Source organism: Sciurus vulgaris, assembly GCF_902686455.1.
Source record: "Sciurus vulgaris genome assembly, chromosome: 10".
Taxonomy (NCBI): Eukaryota; Metazoa; Chordata; class Mammalia; order Rodentia; family Sciuridae; genus Sciurus; species Sciurus vulgaris.
Window position 1 is genome coordinate 8,010,924 of NC_136470.1, and position 20,977 is coordinate 8,031,900.

At 48.1% G+C, this 20,977-nt stretch overlaps 1 protein-coding gene across 1 annotated transcript in view; it reads right to left on the reverse strand.

Moving 5' to 3' along the window:
• SIM2 (SIM bHLH transcription factor 2) overlaps positions 1-19,112 on the reverse strand; it is a 37,751-nt gene extending 18,639 nt beyond the window's left edge. The window contains exons 1-5 of the mRNA XM_079155194.1: positions 19,032-19,112; positions 11,804-11,912; positions 9,161-9,246; positions 6,601-6,800; positions 1,430-1,536 (exon numbers count right to left, since the gene is read on the reverse strand). Of these exons, the coding sequence (XP_079011320.1) occupies positions 1,430-1,536; positions 6,601-6,800; positions 9,161-9,246; positions 11,804-11,912; positions 19,032-19,076 (547 nt within the window). The 5' untranslated portion in view covers positions 19,077-19,112. The remainder of the gene's footprint in view (positions 1-1,429; positions 1,537-6,600; positions 6,801-9,160; positions 9,247-11,803; positions 11,913-19,031) is intronic.
• Positions 19,113-20,977: the final 1,865 nt, after the last annotated feature.

Below are 20,977 nucleotides of genomic sequence, written 5' to 3' on the forward strand. Positions count from 1 at the left end.
GAGACTGTGCAAGGCCCTGGGTTCCATCCCCAGCACCTAAAATAAAAAAGTGAGAACTTTCAATGCCACCAGTTCTCCTTCTCCAGGCTCAGAGGCCTCAGCCTTCCAGCCTCGCTCTGAGCAGCTCTCTCCCATAGTTCAGGGCTGGCTTTCAACTCCCTCCTGCAGCAGAAGCTCCCCGGCATTCTCCTGCCCCCAGCGGCCTGTGGAGGTGACTGCCCCCTGTTGCATGGGAAACGCTTCCTGCCCTGCAGATTCCATCCAGACACTAAGCCGTTGCTTCCCTGCCGAACTTGGTCTCAGGAGTGACAGGGATGCTCATGAGATTGTGATTTGGTCTAAAAAAAAACAAATGAAAGGACTGAGAACTCCGAATCTCCATGTGCACAAGGGAGCAAGGAGTCTGTCCAGCCAAGCGTCCTGGTTGTCGTGGGTCTCTGCCGTGGCGACACAGGGAGAAGACAGCAGCCACACCAAGTGACGCCGTGTTTGCTGGCCGCCAGTCCACACTGCAGGCAGGAGGACAATGTGACTGTGGATGGAGCAGACCCAGGACCCGCCGTCCACCTCCAACAAGATATCAGCGACTTGCCCTCTAACATCTCTCCGCTAACCCAGTAGAGCAGGGGCTAAGGTGAGTCCTCTGGGTCCCTCTGCAGAAGTCGTGGCTCCTCTGACCATCTGTGTGTACCCACTACACAGCAGCAGGAGGATGAGGTGTCCCACTCCATCCAAATTATTCTTTGCTGCCATCTGGATTCTCTGAGTGTCACTTTGAGAATGACACTTGGGTGGCTGGAGAATCCCCTCTGAAATCCAGATGTTCCCAAGGCTCCACTGGCCCATCGAATTCTGTCCTCTCCACTCCTTCCAAGCTGGTTTCTGTCACGGAACATGGAGCCTCCCCCGAGCATCCCCAGCAGAGTTGGGGTTCAGCAACTGGACTCTGCTTAGGTTTGGCTCCCAGCTCTGCCACCTCCCTGCTGTGTGACTACAGGCAAGTGGCTCTACTTTGCTGGACCTTATCATCCCCGGCAGTAAAAGGAGGAGTATGCACACGAGACTCGCCTTCACTGGGTTTGTGATCTATTAATCCCTTAAACCGGTTCCTGACCTCAGTTAAGTGCTCCAGTGTTACTTCACAGCTGGTACCCAGAGTTCATGGAGAAGCTGGGATTCCACATCCACAATCTAGAATCCAGGCGGTTCCCAAACACCCTGCCCCTGCCGGCTTCACTGAGAAGGTTCTGGACAGGATGCTTGCAAACTGGCAATGGCGGGAGAGGGCAGTACACATCACAGGTGAGGAAGCCACCCTGAGGCTTCAGGCCCCTCCGTACGCTGCTCCAGCAAGGGATGCCCCTAACCCGCCCTGTGCACAGGGCCTCCCCCCACCAGCTGCACCCCAGGCCCGGGTGGCACTACTCACGGAGGTGGTGCGCGTAGCGGAGGTGGAACGTGTCACAGCCGTGCACGTGATGGTACAGTGTCTTCTCGATCAGGTCCTGTGGCTCGTAGCCTGTCAGCTCGGTCACCCTGGGGGAGGACGGTGGCTCTGTGAGTCACATCGCTCTGCAGATTGCCTTTCGTTTAAACTAATATTGGTTTTGCCAACTAATCAAGTGCTAAAAGGCTCAGGGGGAAATGTTGATTTTGGAAACTGAGAGTGATCTTTTTTACAAGAAGCAAGTCTTTGAACTCTGGCCCAGTGCAGGATGTGGCACTATTTCTGAGCAGGAATGTTCTCCTGAACCCCTGGTTGAAAGCACATTTGGGATGGCTTAGGACTGCAGGCTTTTTCAAGGGTGAGCTTATCTGAGGGCACGTAGGGGTGAACTTTGATACTGACTCGGGGAGAAAGCAGCCATGATGAGAGCAATACTCTGCTGCGTGCAGAGACCATGTTCTGCATTTTGTGGACGGGCACGTATGCATTGCTTCCACAGCGTTTCAATCTCCACTCTGCACTGGACACTCCTAATGGGCTCAGTTGGTCTCCAGACCCTGTGGTTGGGTGATTCCTACTAATGGGAATTACGGAAAACTGCAGATGTCTAAGCCTCATATCAGCAGAAGATTATTTCGAGCCCCCCAGAAAGCAGCAAACATCTGAAGATATTGTGACTAAAGGGCAGACCTTAAGCTCTCCACAGAAACAGGAGCCTTTAGCCAGGGCTTGGAGGACTCCACCCCTCTATTCTGTCAAGCCCTGGGCAGATTAATTTCCCATTCCGGCTCTTTGAAGAAAAGTAGCTGTCAGCATCCAAGACCACCTCCGCAGTGACTGGCCCTGGGGCCGCGCCGTCTGTAGGTGAAAGTGCGTGTGGCAGGGGTGTAGATTCCTGGGCTATAGCTGTGCCTTTAGAGGAAGTGGCCCTAAGCCACAGTGTGGTGACAGATATTCAGAGACAGATGAGAGAGGGGGACAAGAAGAGATTCCAAAGGTGGTGAGGCTACTGTGAGAATCAGTCCTAGGGGACAGCAGTGAGCAGGGGACACCCAGGAAGGCCAGGGCACCCAGGCGGCCTGGGCTAGGGACCTGCTAGCCAGGGTGTGAAATATCAGCTGCACATTAAACTGGGAGACGACCTCACAACCATTCTTGAGCCCTCTTCCCCTCCTGCTGAGTTCTGCTGGGGGTTTGGGTGGCAGATTTCTGGAAGCCTCCAGGTTCCCAGGGTGGCTTCCTATTTGGTGTGCACATCCCGTGGTGCTCCGACAAGGCAGGAAAGGGACGGGGCTTGAGGGAGAGAAAGGAGACCTTACTGCCCCAGGCCAGTCATTCAATGCTCGGGGGACTAAGGGCCACCTAGAACTTCAAGCCCCATCGGAGTCAAACTCTGCGTGGCCGGAAATTGAGACGTCTGGCTTCCCCCAGAAAGAAAAACAGACATCTCCACAGCGGGGGATGAAAGAGGCTTCGCAGCCTCCTCGACGTCAAATTATAGAACAAGGGCCCTGAAAGTGTAAATGAATCAGAAACACATGGATTGAGTTTCTCATCAAAGTACATACTGGCTTTAAAAATTAAAGGGAAGGGGAAGGGCTTGGCAAGGTGCCCTCCTGGTTTTTTCCAAACCTCTCGTGTCTGAAGACCTGTCACAGGGCTCTGCCAAACCCCAGACATCACTGGGTTCACCCATCCTTAGCAAAAGCACCAGCTACAATTTCAAAATGATGTACCACAAACCCCTGGGTACCAAATGTCAGGTCATTCTGAGTTCAGTTTTGCCTGGGACCATGCTGGGTAGCAGGCCAGAGGACCCCTGAAGCCCACCACCCTTGCTCCTGTGACTGGAAGCTGCTGGGCCTCTGGCCAAGTCCTTGCTGTGGCTCCCAGGGTTTGGACTGGCCTCGGCTGTCCTCCCAGTGCTGGGACAGCCCAGGCCACTGTCCCCTGGCAGAGGGGCTTTTCAAAAACCACAGGAACTGCAACCAAAGAAAGACCACAATGACCGTGAGGGATTCGCCAGCACACTGTGGCCCCTGAAGCCCCTCTTCCATGAAGGAATTCAGCCTCATGGCTGCTAGAAGATTCTTGGTACTTAGCAGAAAGTACTGCAGGGTTTAGGTGGGGCAGGAAGTCTCCTTGGAGGTCTCCATCCTTTTGTTCTCATTTCTTCAGGGGTGCAGCCCTTACAGGTGAGGTTCACAGGCCCCCACGGGTGCCCCACAGGCCACGTCTAAGGCACCCAGCAGGAGCAGCCTGCCTTCCAAGTTCACTGCCTGCACCCTTTGCTGGAAAGACCCTCCGTGTTTCAAAGTTGTGTGGGCTGAGGAACTTCTAAAGACCCCCACATCTTTCCTCTGGGACACCTCCTTCTTTCCTCCTCTGGAGAATTCACTGGGTCTCAGGTTCTTTTGTTTTTGAATTGACTGAGAGATATTAGGAGGCAGAACAAAGGAGAGAGCAGTGGGATCCGCCCTAGTTCCCTCCGCAATGGCCTTGGACAGCTGACTTCCAGGCTACTTTCAGAAGTGGTCCCTAAGTTTGGAAAGAAGTCCCTTGTCACTGCACAGCCCAGCTCTGAGGCAGCTGGTCCAGCCTCTTCTCCACAGGGCCTCCTTCTGCAAGGCAGAAAGAACATTTGTCACCCTTCGGTCACCCCCAAAGGTGCCAGCAGGCTCCCCCAAAGATTTCTAGTTGCTCTTGGCTTGCAGTTTCTGGGAAGATAATGGTGACTCTTGTTGCTCCTGTCTTGGATGTTCTGAGATGCATTCATGATGAACTCAACTAATACCTGTCTCCACCTCCCACACCTACCTAGATTTGTCTTTAAGTAAAATAGTAAGAATAACAGTGGGGACACCAGTAGCCAGGCACAGTGGTGGACACCTATAATCCCAATTACCCAGAAGGCTGAGGCAGGAGGATCTCTTGAACCCAGGAGTTCAAGGCCAGTCTGAACAACATAGGAAGACACTGTTTCAACAAAATAGGGGAATTAAATCAATAAATCCTGACTTCTGGACATACAGGAAACGAAATGGATATGTCCTTTCTCCTAGAAACCTCAGCCACATAGGCCAAGTTAGGAGAAGGATCTCTTGACAGCTTGTTCCTGCCTGTGTAGTTCAGGAACCCACAGGACAAAAGACAAGGTGGCCTTGGGGATAACTGAGGCTCTGAGTTTTCAAATGCTTCACATCTATCATCTAATGTCATCCTTCTCTAGACTTGTGGGTAGTGAGTGCATGGACAGATCTGTCATTTTGCAGATAAGAAAATGGAAGAGGCCCCACAAGCCAAAGCCTCAGGACCATACGTGCAGCAAAAACATCTCATTATGCTCCACAAAAATACAGTTATTAGTTGCAAAAATAAATTTTAGTTAAAATATAATAAAAAGTAAAAAGGGGGGGATCCAAGATGGCAGTCTAGAGGGAGGCTGCGTTCCTTGTTGCTCCGAAACACCAGATTCTGTTTCTTGGTGAGGCAGTTTTTGCTGCTTATAGATCCCCTGCTCTTTACCCCATTTGTCTACTGTGATCACCTGTGATCACCTGCAGTCTGCCAACATATTGACGCCTTTTTTGAGAGCAGATTGCTCACTGTCAGGCGTTTGTCATCCGCCATTTGCTGCCACTCGAATGTCCATCGCCTGCCTTACCCCTATCCATCACCCAACTCTCGAGGTTCACCTCCCGATCATCTGACAGCTGCCAGCAGATTGACCACAGACCGTCAGTGGAGAACCAGATTCCTGCTGCTGCCTGGAAGTTCACTGTCATAGTACCTGCAGGTTTGATTACACGTGGCTGCCGCCATTTTGAGACAACAGCCGGGCCCTGTAGGACCCCTGGCCAGACAGACTGAGTCCCGTCTCCAGGATCCCTCAGCACAACCAATCACTCCCTACCTCTGGGGCCCTCACATCAACTGACTGCTCCCTGCTTCCAGGACCCCCAGACCAACTGACTGTGCCCTATCACCGGGACCCAGACCAACTGATTGCACCCGGCCTCCAGGATCCCAAAACCACACCAAACACACCTGACCTCCAGTACTCCTGCCGGACCAACTGCATCCTGTCTCCAGGACCTCCAGCTGACCACGTCCACCCCTGAGCTGCAGCTCCCCATTTGCCAACACATTTGGAAGCCAGAGCAGCCATCTTGGAGAATCCTGGAAGCCATAGCTCCGATCTTCTGGTGGGGCAAATCCCATGCTGAGACGCCTGCTGGAGGCTTGAAGCTCATTGTCAGGTACCTCTCATGCATCAGGCTACTGAACACTGGGAGGTTTCATTACTATATGACTGTTATACTGTAGATTTTCTTTCTTTTTTCTCCTTTTTAAAAAAAAATATTTAAGTTTTTTTTCTTTATGTTTCTTGCTTTCTTTTCCTTCTGTTTACCTGTTCCCTCAGAGTCGCTTTCCTCCTTATTTACATGATGTTATTGTCCCCATAGGGGCTATTTGGTCTAGGATTGCATAGTGTCTGACTTGGGTACTGCTAATATTGATCTCCCCTTAAAGAAAGGGTTTTGGACACCTATTGGGCCACTATAAGCCTATAGGGGGAAATCTGCAAAAAGTAAAAGGACTTCGAGGCCCGCAGCCTGCCCTGGGAGAGGCTGCCGTACCCCTCTGGGGACAGTGACGTGCCTCTGCCTCATTCACACTCCCTTCCGCAGCCCAGACACAGGCAGGGTGCCGGCTGAGCTTGTGGTCCAGTGTACCCCCAGGGAAGGCAACCTGCGTGGCTGGCGGCTCTAAGGGCTTCACACAGTGCCCAGCAGGGAAACCCGTTGGTTTTAAAATCCTACCGGCTTGGCAGAGGGACGAGACATAATCCTGATGTCGTGGGTCTTCAGAAAAGGCTAACTTGTGCCCACAACACATATTCCCATTCCAAACTCCACTGAAAGGATTCAAATATAACTTAATTAATTAAAACAAGACCCAGAGTCCAAAGCTGAATTAATTCTTTCCATTCATGACTAGATTTCACTAAATCCCTTTCTAATCCACATTCTTAGTGGGACTTGTTCCTTGTTATAGTTTGGCTCAACATCCCAGAGCTCTCTGGGGCCAATTTCTATCATCGGTATCTTCTAGAATGTCACAGCAGTGGTGGTGGCAGGTGCCACGCTCACCTGGAATCCAGGAATATCAGCTTCAGGTCGAGGCTGGCCCTGAACATGAACATGTTACTGTGCAGCTTGATCTCCGTGATGGCGCTGGGAGGCAGCGACTGGCCCACAGCCACCAGCCCGACAATCTGGTAACAGGAGTCGTACAGGGACATGTCCAGCATATACTGCCTGATCTTCAAGTAGCCACTGCAGTGGATGACCTGGGGAAGCAGAGGGCAGGTCAGCTGGCAGTGGCCAGGGCTGAGGCTGGCACCCTTCCCCTGGCTCTTTTCTCAAGGCGCTGGAACATCCCCGACCCAGGTTCTACCGAGTGTGCGGCCAATATGCTGACAGAGGCCTCAGCAAAATGAAGCTGCGCTTCTTTCTTAGCAAACAGAGTCACCATGGGTTTTAAAGTCCTACTGGCTGTCCTAAGTCCTAAGGGCTATCTTATCCATCGACCATGAGCAAGGAATGTCACAAATTAGGGCTCTCTGACACAGGAGGAGCTCGTATGCGATTAACGCAGTGCCGAGTTGTGCTTGGAGAACACAACAGAGCACCTCAGGGACCAGCCATCTGGTCCATTAGCGCTCACTTCAGTAATTAAAATGCTTCCCACCTTCCCTCAGGGCTGAACTTGACCTCCATATCACTTGATATGCTCCTACACTCCAGTAAATTAAGAATCCTTTCAAAAGTAGATTTTTTGAAAGTCTTCATTTTTATGTATTTTAATTCTATGTACTTTGATTCAAGGTCTTAACAATCAATAAGACAGAGTGACTATCTAGAAGCCTTCCAGTTAGAGCCAAAGATCATACAGGAGAGAATGCACCAAGTTCAAACAGGAACCTTCGCACTGCCCAGGCCTCATGAGAAGAAGCATTTATACACTTAAAGTCAGTAACAGGCTGGGGTAGAGCTTGCCTGTCTGCTCGAGGGCCTGGGTTCCCTCCTCAGGGTGATGAAAAGCATTTGAAGTCAGTAAAATCTTGCTAGGACCACAATCATAATAATTGCAGTGGTGCAGACTGAAATCACAGCCTTCAAGTTTCTCCATCCAAAAACCCTTTCTTCAGGATTCCTCACCGTATCCACAGTCTTGAGAGCTGGAAATCATCTCTGAATCCTTTTAGTCTACTCTCCCATTTCACTGACCAGGCAAATGAGGACAAGATAGGTGATGTTTCTCTCAAGATCAGACAGCAGAACAGTTAATAAGCAGCAGAAACAAGTCAAGACCCAAGTCTCCTGAAGAATACCTAAGGGGGAGGCTGGGTGATGGTTCCCATCCTGGTCCAAAGAGGCTCAGGGACAAATGAACACGAAGCAGGAAGCAGGGCTGGGGTGTGCTGGGGGTTCGGGAGCAGGGCTGGGGGTGAGCTCGGGGACTCAGCATTTGCCTGTCATGTGGCAGGCCCAGGGTTCCAGCCCTGGTATGGCAAAAATAAAATGAAAACAGAATAAATGAGGAGGTCAAGGTCCAAGGGAGGAGCTCCGAGTGGGGTTCAAAGGGAGGCGACCGAGGAGGACCCAAGGGGGAGGGACAGCTGGAAGGGGGGGCACTGGGAGAGCTGTGGGGAGGCAGGCCCTGGGCTGGGGGCTTGGAGGGGTATCCCAGAAAGAGAGGGCAAAGGCACAGATGCACCCAGGAGCCCCCTCCCCTCCTTCCTCCTTTGTTTTCAAAGGAGCCAATGTTTCTAGAAAAGACTCCTAGCTGCCTCCAACTGCAGAATAACTTGATGGCTGCGCCCTCTCCGGAAGGATAGTGGAGAAGACCCCTGAGGAGGTGAGGAGCTCAGCCAGAGGCGCGAAGGGCAGAACTGGCTGCCCGGTGCTCAGGCGACGTCCTCCAGTCCACCCTCAGCTAAATAAAAGTGAGGACCAACGCTGCCAGCTGGCTCTTACAGGCGACCTGCTCCCAGATGCTGGAATTAGCCAGAGCAAGACCTCCAAGGGAGGTGAGGCCAGGGAGGAGCATGGGCTGGGCATGGAGGTCCCAGCTCCTCATGGCTGCCATCCCTGCTCCCGCTCTGCTCCCATCCTTGAGTACACAATGAGGACAGCGACCTTCGCTTCAAAGGGCTGGGTGACTGTACTAACCAGGTGTGGTACCCCAGAGGAAGGCTCGACTTGGCATCTGAGAAGGTCGCTGTCATGCACACCATTGCCAGCTCTGGATGACAGAACTCTGCAGGGCAAGAGCGACGTCTCTGTGCTCAGTACTCACCATGGCCCTGGGACCTGCCCCAGAACAAACTCCAGGGGCAGCTGCTACTGTGGGACTGTCCTGCATGCAAAGTGGAACTTGTGGGCGCCAGGGCCCAAGTCTATCCTGAGCCACAGCCACTGCTGGCCTCATGTGAAGAAAGCCAGCCAGGCTGGACTGTCCCTTTAAAGCACCAGACCTCAGAAGCAGCCGTGAGCCAGTCACTGGAGACTTCTGCCCTGGTGGGGGTGACACGTGGGGTTCCCGAGCCTTCCCTTCTGTGCACGGCCTCCAGCATGAGGCAGGGTATGAAACGCCCAGTGCAGAACCTCGGCCAGCTGCTCCCGTCCCCTCCAGGGCCCGTCATACCTTGTATCCACTGCACGTCAGGCCTGCATTTCTCTTTGCCAGGACGCACTTCATTCGAAGGAAGAAGGACCTCTCTATCTCGTACTCTGCAAGCAGGAGCGAGGGTCCATGGGTAGCGGTCCCACCTGCCTCCCGTCTTCCTCCCACACAGCATCATGAAATTCCCAGGCCCATAGCCACCATCAGAGGCCTGCTCCTCTGTGCCCTGACGCTGACCCAGAGACCTTGCATCTGTGGCTGAGGTCTGGGCGGGGAGGGGAGAGACTGGCCCTGTCCTGGTGTGGCTTCCACAGGCTCCAAAAGAGAGCAGCCCAAATCTCAGCCACAGCAAGAACCTCAGAAAGGCCAGTGTGGAGTCCAGGCTGGGCCTGGCTCAGCTCCACCTGCCACTGTCCCCTCCTGGGAGCCATGGAGTGGCTTGGCACCAGGAGAACTGCCTGGCACTCCTGGGGTGGGCGCCTGAGATACCAGCAAGGCCCAGAAGAGCCTGGCTCCCCTCAGGGGGCAGATGCCAAGTGTCAGTCACTGTGGCCCCTTTCCCTGGTAGGGGGGCCAGTCACACACACCCTAGGCAAGTGCTCTAACCCTATGCTACATTCCCGACCCTTTTTCATTTCGAAACAGGGTCTCACTAAGTTGCTGAGGCTGGTCTTGAACTTGTGATCCTCCTGCTTCAACCTCCTGAGAGGCTGAGATTACAGGCATGCACCATCATGCCTGCTGATAAATTTATCATTAAAGAAGGGTTACTGGTAGGAGTGGCAGCAGGTTCTCCACCCTCTCTGAGGGCAGTGCCCCGTGAGGTCTGGGAATCACCTCAGGGGTCCCTTCCTTCCCGCAGCTGGAGAGGCTATGTGCTTTACCCATAATCCCCCTGGGCTGGATCTGAGGTGTTAGGTTTCCCTCTCACGTGGCTCCTGTCTGAACCAGGCAGCTGTGCACCGAGGTGTGGAACTCAGGTCTAGAAAGCATCACCTGGTTCGACTCATTTTGCCGGGAGGGCCCATTTCATAAGACGATGGGATTTAGTTCAGACAGAAAATCAGCTCTGTGAATGAGACATTCAGGAAAACACCAAGTGCCCGGGAACCCAGTCCTGCACTCCTGGGCTGGCGCCGCAGGGAGTCAGCACCCGACTGGAGACTCCCAGCCTGCTGCTTCTCCTCCCTTGAACCCCATAGGAACAGGGAGTAGAAGAGCCTCATTTTATCCTGAGACGCATCTGCTTTCATTCTTTAAACCCTTTTCAGAGGCTCCAACACAGGAGGGGGATCGTGAAACCAGGGGCAGCGGCAGAAGGCCACTCCCAGCCGTGGGCACCCAGCGAGAGGTTTTGAGCAACACTCTGAGGGATCCTCTGGGACTCCTGTGGTCTGTGCCCAGCTTTTTAATAAACCCCACAGTGAAAGAGTTAGAGCCATTGTGTTGCAAGTGACTGCTTCAGAGTCATTTTTCATGTTTACTTAGACACCAACCCATCCCAGCAACCATCACAGACTGTAGCGCCAGCTAGGCCCCATCTCCTCTCAGAAGCTGACCCTCCAGCCTCTCCTTGGAGAGGGACAATGAGATCGACTGTTGCTGGAGCTAGAACCTGGGGGGCCCGGAGCCGCCTCTGCAAAGGGTTTGATAAACTGAGCTTCTGTGGTCCCTCCTCGTAGCCTGAGGATAACCTTTCCCAGGAGGGAGCCATAGAATGAAAGCCACATCTCCCCCACCCCCGCCGGCATGGCTGAATATTCTCATCACTTTGAAGTTTCTCCTTTTGCATTTTGTTCCACTGGAGAATCTGTACCCCATTGGGTACTGTAGTCCAAGGCATAAATGAGACCCTTAGCCTGCTGGCTTTATTGGGCTGTCCAGGGAGTTAAGAGGCCAGGGTCCCTGGAACACTTCTGAATCTCCCAGCATTCATTGTAATTATAATTTTGTGATGCCCAGGGCTTCCTAATTGGTTTGGGCTATTGCAAAAAAACCTAGATCCCTGCTCAGACTAACACTCTTAAATGCGTAAAATAAAATGCATATAATTACGAAAGGAACTATGTAGGAAAGTAGTTATCAAAGTTCTTAAACCCACGGTGGTATGGATGTAAATGTGCTGGTTTGTTCCTTCATTAAATAACAAGACTCAGTAGTGGGTCTCATAACTTCCAGAATTTTGAAGTAGCCATGAGCGTAAATGATATGTTTAAATGTCCACCACGGCCACAAGGTAACATGAAATAGCAAAGCCACAGTCCGCATGCACCCAGAATGGCTTACAGTCTGTGGTCATGAGCAAAGGAACTGAAAACTGTCACCCAGAGGAAATGCACCAGGCACTTTTAAAGCCACCTGGCCCGTGTCCTCAGAAGCTGCAGCCCAGGTCCAGACCTGTGAGGCTGCAACCTGGAATTCTCAACCAGGCGCTGTTTGGAGACAGCCTTTGACCACTTTTGCCTCGGCAGCACTGAACCATCTCTGGCAGTAATGGGGGCTGGTTTAAATAATCTGGATTAAAAGACAGAGGTCAAAATGCACCTCCCACTGGGTGGTGCCAAGAGTTGCCCTGGTCACTCCCAGGCCTTGGCAGGTGTGGTAAACCAAGCCCAGGGGTCACAGTTAAGAATGTAACTGTGTCCTTTCATCTGGAGGAAGTACCTTGGAGCAGGTGATGGTGAAGAGGTGGGTGAGCAGCGAGGACCGCCGTCATCTCGTCGTGATCGGATGGATGGATGTACTCATAAATACTGTTGCCCGTGAGCTCCACCTGCAGGGAGGGGAGGGGCAGAAACGTCACCGTCTCCTCAGGCATGGGGGGCGGGGTGTGCCACATGTTCACACCCTGCTGCGGTCAGGGTGACCCACACCTTCATCAAACGTGGACTGTTTCCCGTCCCACGACACAGCTCTGAACTGTCTGCCATGCCCCAGAGGGCCAGAGGGTCCGGGCCTGAGCTCAGAGTCCAGGGAGGCCCCAGCAGGAAGGAAGGCCTTGGAGGGGCCTTGGAGGGGCCTGGGCAATGGCCTTCAGACAGAAGGCAGCTCAAAACGAACTTGCACTCACTGAGCCTGGGTCCTGCGCCCGCACTCACATGCTGCCTGAGGGGCCCGGTCTGCCTGAGACAGCCTACAGCCCTACTGTGCTCCCTCCCAGGGCCTCGTCCACTCAGAGTCTTTCGGTGGCTGACCAAGAGGGCCCCCGGGAGGCTCCGCTCTGACAAAGTCCCTTTCTTCATCAGTTCTGAACCGTGTCCCTCAGGCACTGCCAGGCCTTTCTCACATTGCCAGAAATGTGTCTCTGGCCTTCCTGGTCCAAGATGACTATGCAAATTCTACAGCTCTGGCCCAGAGGTGCGGCTGGGTTTTTGTGTGACCTGCAGGAGGGCTTGGGCCTACTCCAGCCAGCCACATGACGCGCAGGTTATTTCCTGGGGTTGGTACCTCAACACCTGGGTAACACCTACTCCAGACGCGCCCAACGGGAGCCCCACAGCAGGCTTCCGGCCATGTCAGGCTGAACCTGGCTTTGCAGGAATGGGTGGCTCCAGAAAAAATCCACGGCTACTGGTGGTCCAGTTCCTGACCGCGAGAACCATTCGAATGTTCTCCAAGCCTGAGTGCCGCTTGAGGATGCGTGACTGAGTCCTCAAGACCTGTGCCCCTTCCCAGATGGACGACGGCACAGAAAGCTTCAGAAACTGCCACCAGGGCAGCCTCTGAGCACTGGGGAGCAGTCCTGTTTTCAAGGCTACCATCAGTGCAGTTGGGGGTGACAGACAAGGACAGTTAGTGGATCCCAGTATTGTTTGGGGGAGCATCAGGGAGAATGAGAGTAATTCCAACACAGCCAGTGAGGGCATGACCCTAGGCAGCAAGAGGAGGCTGTGGCCATTCTGTGCCTGGTCTTGGAGGCTGTGGCCCTCCTGTGCCTGGCCAGGGCACATTTGGAGACTTGCTGCTGTCAGTTGGAGGGCCATCTGCAGAGGGGCAGCCTGCAGGTGCCACCTCCCACGGCAGTACAAGCCCAGCCGGGTGGCTTAGGGAGAAGATCTCCCAAGAGCCTCTGCTCCAAGTTAGCATGGGGCCCTCAGCTCTTCACTGAGACCAGAGGGCCATGGAGAAGTGAAGTAATTTATCCCACTGCTCCAGCCAGTTCTTCTAATTTGTCAAGATGTGGCAAATTGCCTTCTTTATTCAGAATAAATTATGTTTCTGGTCTGCTAAGTAATTTCATCCCCCCAAATGGCTTGCATGGCTCTATTTTCTGCACTGCTCAGGACTGACTCCTTCCAATCTTAAGCAAGCAGAGCAGCAGAGAGAATCCTATTACAGATATCCCCTGCCACCTACTTAACACCCACCTCCCAAACCGGGCTGTGATCAACCCCAGTGGAGATCTGCTCGGGTGAAAAACTATAACATCATTTTGTCCAAAAAAAAAAGAAAAAGAAAAAGAAACATTCTTCTTTCAAGTCATTCCTGTTACCCTTAAAATTTTAAATAAACTGGCAACATTTAAGCCAGACAGCAGCTATGAGGTACTTTACAGAGTGCTATCAAAATGGGAGTTTCCAGCTAAAAACTAAGGGAGTTGGATTTTTTTTTATGTCCTTATTTTAATAGCTGATTATGTATATGTGTATTATGTATTGCTTATATATTTATTTTGGGTGCTGGAGACTGAACCCAGAACATCATACACGCTAGACAAGTACTCTACCATTGAGGCCCAGCTTATTTTTTAAAAATGAAAACAAAGATTCTTGGTATTGGCCTGTCATTTCTCCTTTATCCACGTTTTAAGAGGAAAAAAATGATCATTCTGGTTTGCTTGGAATTCTTTTTGAGAGAAAAACAGTTCTTCACTGATGTCTGTGTTGAAGAAACACCTTCAGGGACTTGAGAGAAACTTGCACCTCTGCTGATTAGGGATGGGATTTGTGTTTTAATCCCAAAGTCTTTTCATCTGTTTTCCAAGTTCCTGTTCTCATGAGAGGTTGGAGAATCAGGAGAGTCAAGAGGCAGGGATGGAGGGCTTGATTTTCTGAATTCTTGGGTCCATTATAAAATGGACAGGAAAACACTAAGACTATCTAGGAAGTAAACCAGCCTTCAAATAAAGGAAGTGTTTTTACAGAACAAATTTTGGAATGATAAAACAGTGCTGACCTTAACTCAAAATTATGGTTGACATGTGTTTCCTGTATTTATTTATCTATTCATGCTTTTGAATGCTGGAAGAAATGTGACTACCTTGGAAAAAAAAAAAGTGCGTGTGTGCACACGTGTGTGTGTGCACACATGAGTGTCTAGAGGAGAGAGAGTTGTTGCTATAAAACTCCCCAGTCTCATACATCAGCCTTATTAAAACAGAACTTTGATGTGATCTGTTAGTATTTGTAGAACCCTGCTAACTACCAAAATGAATGACTTTCCTACTAAGAGCTTTTTTATGTTTTGCTGAATAGCTTTTTTTCCTGCCAAGAAAAGCTGCCTATGATAAATACAACACTAAAAGGATATATTCTGTGGGGAGGGCAGAGTCACTCGGCATTGGAAAAATGCACATTTTGGGTGTTTGGCTGAGTATGGTAAATTGAGCATTTAAAAATAAGACGGTTTGGGTTTCAGAGTTCAAGTTATATCAACAAACATAAACGTCATCCTTTCTCTTTATTTCCAAAGTGAAAGAATTAGATCTTGTGCTGCTAAACTACACCACTGCTATTTGTATGATTTTGTTTCTGGTATCGCTCTCAAATATTACACTTTTCTTTATGTGACTCATAAACAGCTAGATTTTATATTTCTTTGAAAATGTATGCTAGTAACCTAGATGTTATGTAACATGAAACTTTGGTAAGGAAATCTGAACCGCAAGGATACTTAAAACTGTATATAGCAGCTATACAGGGTTGTTTCACCCTTGCCCAAATTTAAGTAAAATAATTGCAATAACAAGAATAAAAAGGAATCAAATCAGTTGACGAATGTTCAGAAAATGTTCATGGATAAGAGGGCTTCCCAGCGCTATCTTATCCAAACATATTGAAATGTGTCTGTATGTTTTTGTGTGTGCAAACCCACCAGAAACCCCAAGTTGGATGCATCTGTTTTCTAGTGCTGTTTCTAAAGCTCAGTCTCTGGACTGGGTGGACAACCTGTACTTTCTGCTTATCTCTGCCACTTTTTAATACTGAAGTTTGATAACAATGATCTTTTGTTTACTAGTTTAAGGTAAAAAAAAAAGCTAATAAACTCTGTCATAGGAAGTTGACTTTTTAAATTCTAATACTGGTATTTAAAAAGTTTAATGAAGATATTTTTAGCCTGGTGCAGTGGCACATAACCTACAACCCCAGCTACTTGGGAGAATCAGGCAAGTTCAAGGCCAGGCTGTGCAACTAGGCAGGACTTGCCTCAAAATAAAATAAAAACGGGCTGCGGGTGTAACTCAGGGTAGAACACTTGCCTAATATGGGAGAAGCCCTGAGTTCCATCCCAGCATTTTAAAAAGGGGGATGTTTGAGTTTGAAGCATATAAAGAATCATTTTACATCCTCCAATGGATAGTTCAGATATTTAGATAGTTCAGAGCAAAAGAAAGACAAGACAGAACAATTCCCTTCTGTGAATTTTTCATTGTCTGACTGGGATTATGGAGGGCTTGGGGTGGGGGTATGATCCTACGACCTCTACCAAGGAGTTTAACCTTGACTTAACAGAACCTCACTTAATGAGATAATGTCACTGAGAGTAATTGAAAGTTCTAGGAACACAGAGGAGCATGATGTAATATAAGCTATTACTACAATTGCTATTCACCAGAAAACCTTTTAAAGCATTACCCTGCCAACTGGGTAAAATTTTACTAATATTTTTTGTGTGTGTTCTGGGGCTTGAACCCAGGGCCTGGGGCATGCTAGGCAAGAACTCTACTACCCAGTTCAATCCCCAGTCCATAAGCCTATTTTAATAAGGTTTTTGAGTTTGTTATATTTGCCCGATTCTTGCTAATAATGAACATAATCTAAAAGGTGCAAAAATATTTTTTAAAAGAGTAGTTGCGTATTCGACATCCCTATTCAATACTTTATTTTACTGTTTAAGGTAAAGAAGACAGAAAAAAATACACATTGCAACTCTGTCTAGATTTCCTTCTGCAGAGTTAATCATGAACAGGAGGCAGATCTGAGAGAAAAGTTTGTTGTTGCTTATTTAAACAGTTCACCATGGAACACTCCCCAGACACTGACAAGGGGCTCACGCTGGCATTTAAGTGTTTTTTGTAGCTGCAGACCCAGGCTAACACAGCCCCACAGAGAAATCAGAAACAATCAGTGGCCCTACATAATCAACTTGTTTTCAAATTGTCCCTTCTCCTGGGACCAAAGAGACTAAAGGAATCTCTACAACTTTCTTAGAGAAGCGTAGTACCTGTCTCTCTCCCCTTTCAAAACAATGATACAAACTTGTATTCTGCGTATGATCAAAAGAAACTAATACTTTATGCTGCCTCTGTTTCTTCGTGTGGAGTTAATCATGACAGGAGGCTTGGTTCATTACCTTTCCAATGTGTGGTCGTTCTAATTATTGTGTTCATGATCAACAGGAATCTCTTTCCCAGAAGAGAAGGGCAGAGGGGAATAGGCGGTAGACTGAGCTGCCTACCTGGGTGACCCGGATTGCTTAAGGATGTGCACTGAACCTAATGATGTGCCCACAATTCCAAGTGGCTGAGCAACCCGAAGAGATGGCCACCGAAGGAGGATACGCGCAGTCTGTGTCTTAAGAAAGAGGGACTGTTGTGGCTTTGGATAGCTCCCTATACTTTTCAAATCCCATAAAATGGTTACTCTGATCTGTTCCCACCATGATCCTGAAAGAGGTCAGAGCAGGCATTATTATATATTTTTAATTTACTTATTTATTTGTTTATTTATTGTTGTATTATTTAAAATATAATCCAGGACACTAAGTACCTGCCCAGTCAGACAATGAAAATCATAGAATACAGTTCCATTTTTCTTTGACTGCTAGGGGAGCTCAGATCTAAATTTAATATTTGATAATAATGGGTTTTCTACTAAAAATTGTTTTGATCAGTCATCTTAAAAGTATTGTTTGTGACAATATTGTTAAGATAATCAAAAGTTTTACAAATTATAATTTAAAAAGGTAAATAATCCACAGATTAGGTCAGAAGTAGAAACCAGTCTAGGTGCAAGTAAAGGGTTCTGATTAATTCTAAAAATATAAATAATACATTTTTTCTTTTCCTTTTTTTGTTTTTTTTTTAGTTGTTGTTGTTTTGTTTGGGGGCCAGGGCCTCATGCAGTTAAGCAAATTCTCTTCCACTGAGCTGCTACACTTCAATCCCATTGAAACAGTAAATTTGGTCTTCTCAAAATATTTTCCATCTATACACATATTAGTCCCATGGTGCACATAGGTACAAGAGTCAAGACTTGGTGAACTGTATTTGGGATAGCTGGTCCCATAAAAAAAGAGAAGAGGAAGAGAAAGAGAGAAAGAAACAACCTTCTCAACAGTTTTAATATGCAGTTCCCTTTAAAGGACTTTGTATAGGAAACACACAAACCCACTTGGACATGGAGAAGGACATGCATACATTGGCAAAGAAGGTTGTAAAGCAATGACGAGTTTTTTTTTAAATGTACTGGCAGAAAAAGAAAATTAATACACTAAACGCAGTCTCCCAAATTTGGTAATTTTGTTTTTCAGTGAGAAAACTCCAGTGACATTAATGGGCTTGTTCCCTTTGGGCTTAACTGCAGAAGGAGCTGGGCAGGACAGGTCACTCACACGCCTCTCTGGAGCCCTGGTTCTGTCTCTGTCATTCATGTAGTGTGTCCTCACTTGTGATGAAAAGTCACGCTGAGAGCTCACAATGTAAAGGAACATTTAGTCCTAACATGTATAAAAAATGTGCCTTTTATCTCTCTGCTCCATGCTCATTAGACCCGAGATGTGAAGGGAATCACAGTCAGCTTCTCCCTGTGCATTCGTGGGCCCAGACAGCAGCCAAACCTGGCTGGGGGTTGACAAGCTGAGGCCACCTCTTCCTTCTAGGGGAGGAGCCCCCTTTTTAGAGATTTCGCTTTTCCAGAAAAATGGAATATTTAATATTTAAATGTTCTAAAGAAACCAGGACCTTGCAGTGCAAAACAGTAGTAAACTGAACTTTATGAGTTTCTATCACAAGCATATAAAATGCTTTACTGAAACAACCACTGAACTGGAAAAACTCAGGAAAAATGACCCTGAATTCCATGTGAACACTCATAAATCTACCCCTTCCCTTTCTGTCTCCCCAAAGCACATGCTGCAAAAATCCATGTTCTACATCAGCTTCCTCTCACTTCACAGCAAGGCACGACACCATGTGCAGACCAGCACGTGTGGACTGACTGAAGTCCCCTGGGGAAGCGCTTTTCTGTGCCATCTAACATCACTAGGTGAATGGACAGTGCAGCACATAGGACAGAACCTCAGAACTGGGTAAAGACACACTGGTCATTAGTCCCAAAGGGGAGAGAAAGTGAAAAGGTAAAAATGTAAAAATTATAAAAAAGAAAGAGAAAGAAAGAAAGAGGGAGGGAGAGAGGGAGGGAAAAGAGAAAAGAAAACCAAACCAAACCACTATGGGCATGGAAGAAGAGAATTGGGGGGCTGGGGGTAGAGCTCAGTGGTAGAGCTTGTTCGATCCCCAGCACTGGGTGGGGGGAGGGATTTTTGCAGTTATGAATAGTGTTCATACACAAATGCAGACGCTTAGATCCATTTTCAGGCTAGGCAAGGCCGTCACAATCTGCTACCACTTAACTGAATATTTTGATTGTACATAAAATTTGGCCACACCTACCTGGGACAAACCTAAATGTACAGAAGCCGTCTCGGATATATACATGATTTTGCCATCAGATGCTACCACAAAAACAAATCCATCCAAGTCTGAAAAAGAAAAGGTATCAGGTAAAGATGTTAGTTCTACACCAGCATTAAATCTAGAAATTTCGCTATCACTGGGCTGGAGGTGAAGTGTGGGGAAGGTAAAAAAGTTCCGTGGTGAAGTGTCTACCGGTATCGTGAGACCCAGCACTGGGGGTGGGGGAGAAATCAACACATATTCGTTAAGTGCAAAAAAAGGAGCCAGGGCCATGAGGACCACAGGTGACAACACTCAAGGTTTATTTCCCAAGCCAGGCTCTCAAATGCTTTTAAAGCACTTTAAAAACAATCTTACATCCACATCCAAAAATCATGAGAAACAGTTGAGAATTCCTATCATGCTCAGTTTAAATGTAGTAGCTTTATGTTTGGAGTTATTTTAGCACTTAGCACAAACCCGGAGTTCCATGCTTCTTAGGGGAACAGCCGCCACTATATAGACCATTTAAGTCATAATTGGCAGTCATTTATACCACTAGGACATACTCTTTATTTGCCACAATATTCTAGTTACGCATAAGTACCATTTGAATAATAAATTCCGACCACTGCCACTCCCCCGAAAATAAAACAAAATACCCGATTATTTTACCAGACAAAGTCTACAGAATTAACTATTTCAACTTTGTAAGAGATCAAATAACCTTTACCAAATTCAAGGAAAAAGCATCAACTTCTGAAAAATTATAACTACCCAAATGAAATTCTGATCTTTGCCTAAGCACTCTGAAAATAAAGTAAAACTATAAGGGGTAATTAAGACAAATGAAAAGGTAATAATTATATTTCTGTCAAGGATAAAAAGACTAACTTTTTGAAAAAAGGAAACTTTTTATTTATTCATTCATCATTTTAGATCCAGAACCAAAGAAAAGCAATAAAGTTCGTGAAAGACCCATACAATCCCAGTGCTACTCACTCCCATAAAAAATATTCCAAATTAATTTCTGGCCACAAATTCTATTTTTACAGCATGTAATTGAAACCAGATTACCTTTGGGTTCTCAACCCCCACTTTGGAGGGGGGCTATAAAGAACATAGTAGAAATGAAACTTGAAAGATATCCTTACATTCTGCTGTCTCAAATACCGTTTGCTGCAAAAATTCTTGGCTAACTAAATTATCAGTGTCTTTCCCTGTGCTAGGTTAAGACCAGCAACTTGATTATAAGTCTTACTTTCAGGTTTCTAACTCAGCTACAACACATTTTCTCAACAGAACCTAGGACATTCAGAAATATAACTATAAAGCAATTTCTAAGTTTATAAACACTTTGGCATATTTTGCATGGTTGCTGAACTCCAAAATTATTAGAGATACATTAACTGAATAGATCTTTTGCAACATCTAGGAAAACAAAAGTCAAGAAATTATCATAATTAAATTCTAAACGTTGCCAGCAGTTGCATCCCTGATTCCAGGCCTTTGGGGTCAAGGACGCCTCAGGACTTGATGGAGGAGTCGGGCACACTCACACACGTGCGCACTCCCAGATGCAGCCTGCAACCTCAGGGAGCCCACCAAGACCCCCGAGTGCAGAGCATTGCTTCCCTTGCAGGAAACAGCCCCCAACAGCTTGGTACCTGGTGGGGCAGGAATACCTATCTGCGTTTTTAGGATCCAACACCATTACATTTTAATCCCCCTGGTCTTTGATGGACAGAGGGGGTGAGTGATGTAGTTATTCAAGCAAATTAGTAACTGCAGGGTGCTAGGCCAGGAGCCACCCTGTTGCTGATACCCAGTTGCTCTGTATTCACAGTGAAATCGCTGTTTCTCTATTGCCATTAAAATCTTCCTCCCAATTACCCATTTTCCTGGGGCCAAGTCATCTGCCTTGCTCATGTAGCAAAGTCCTC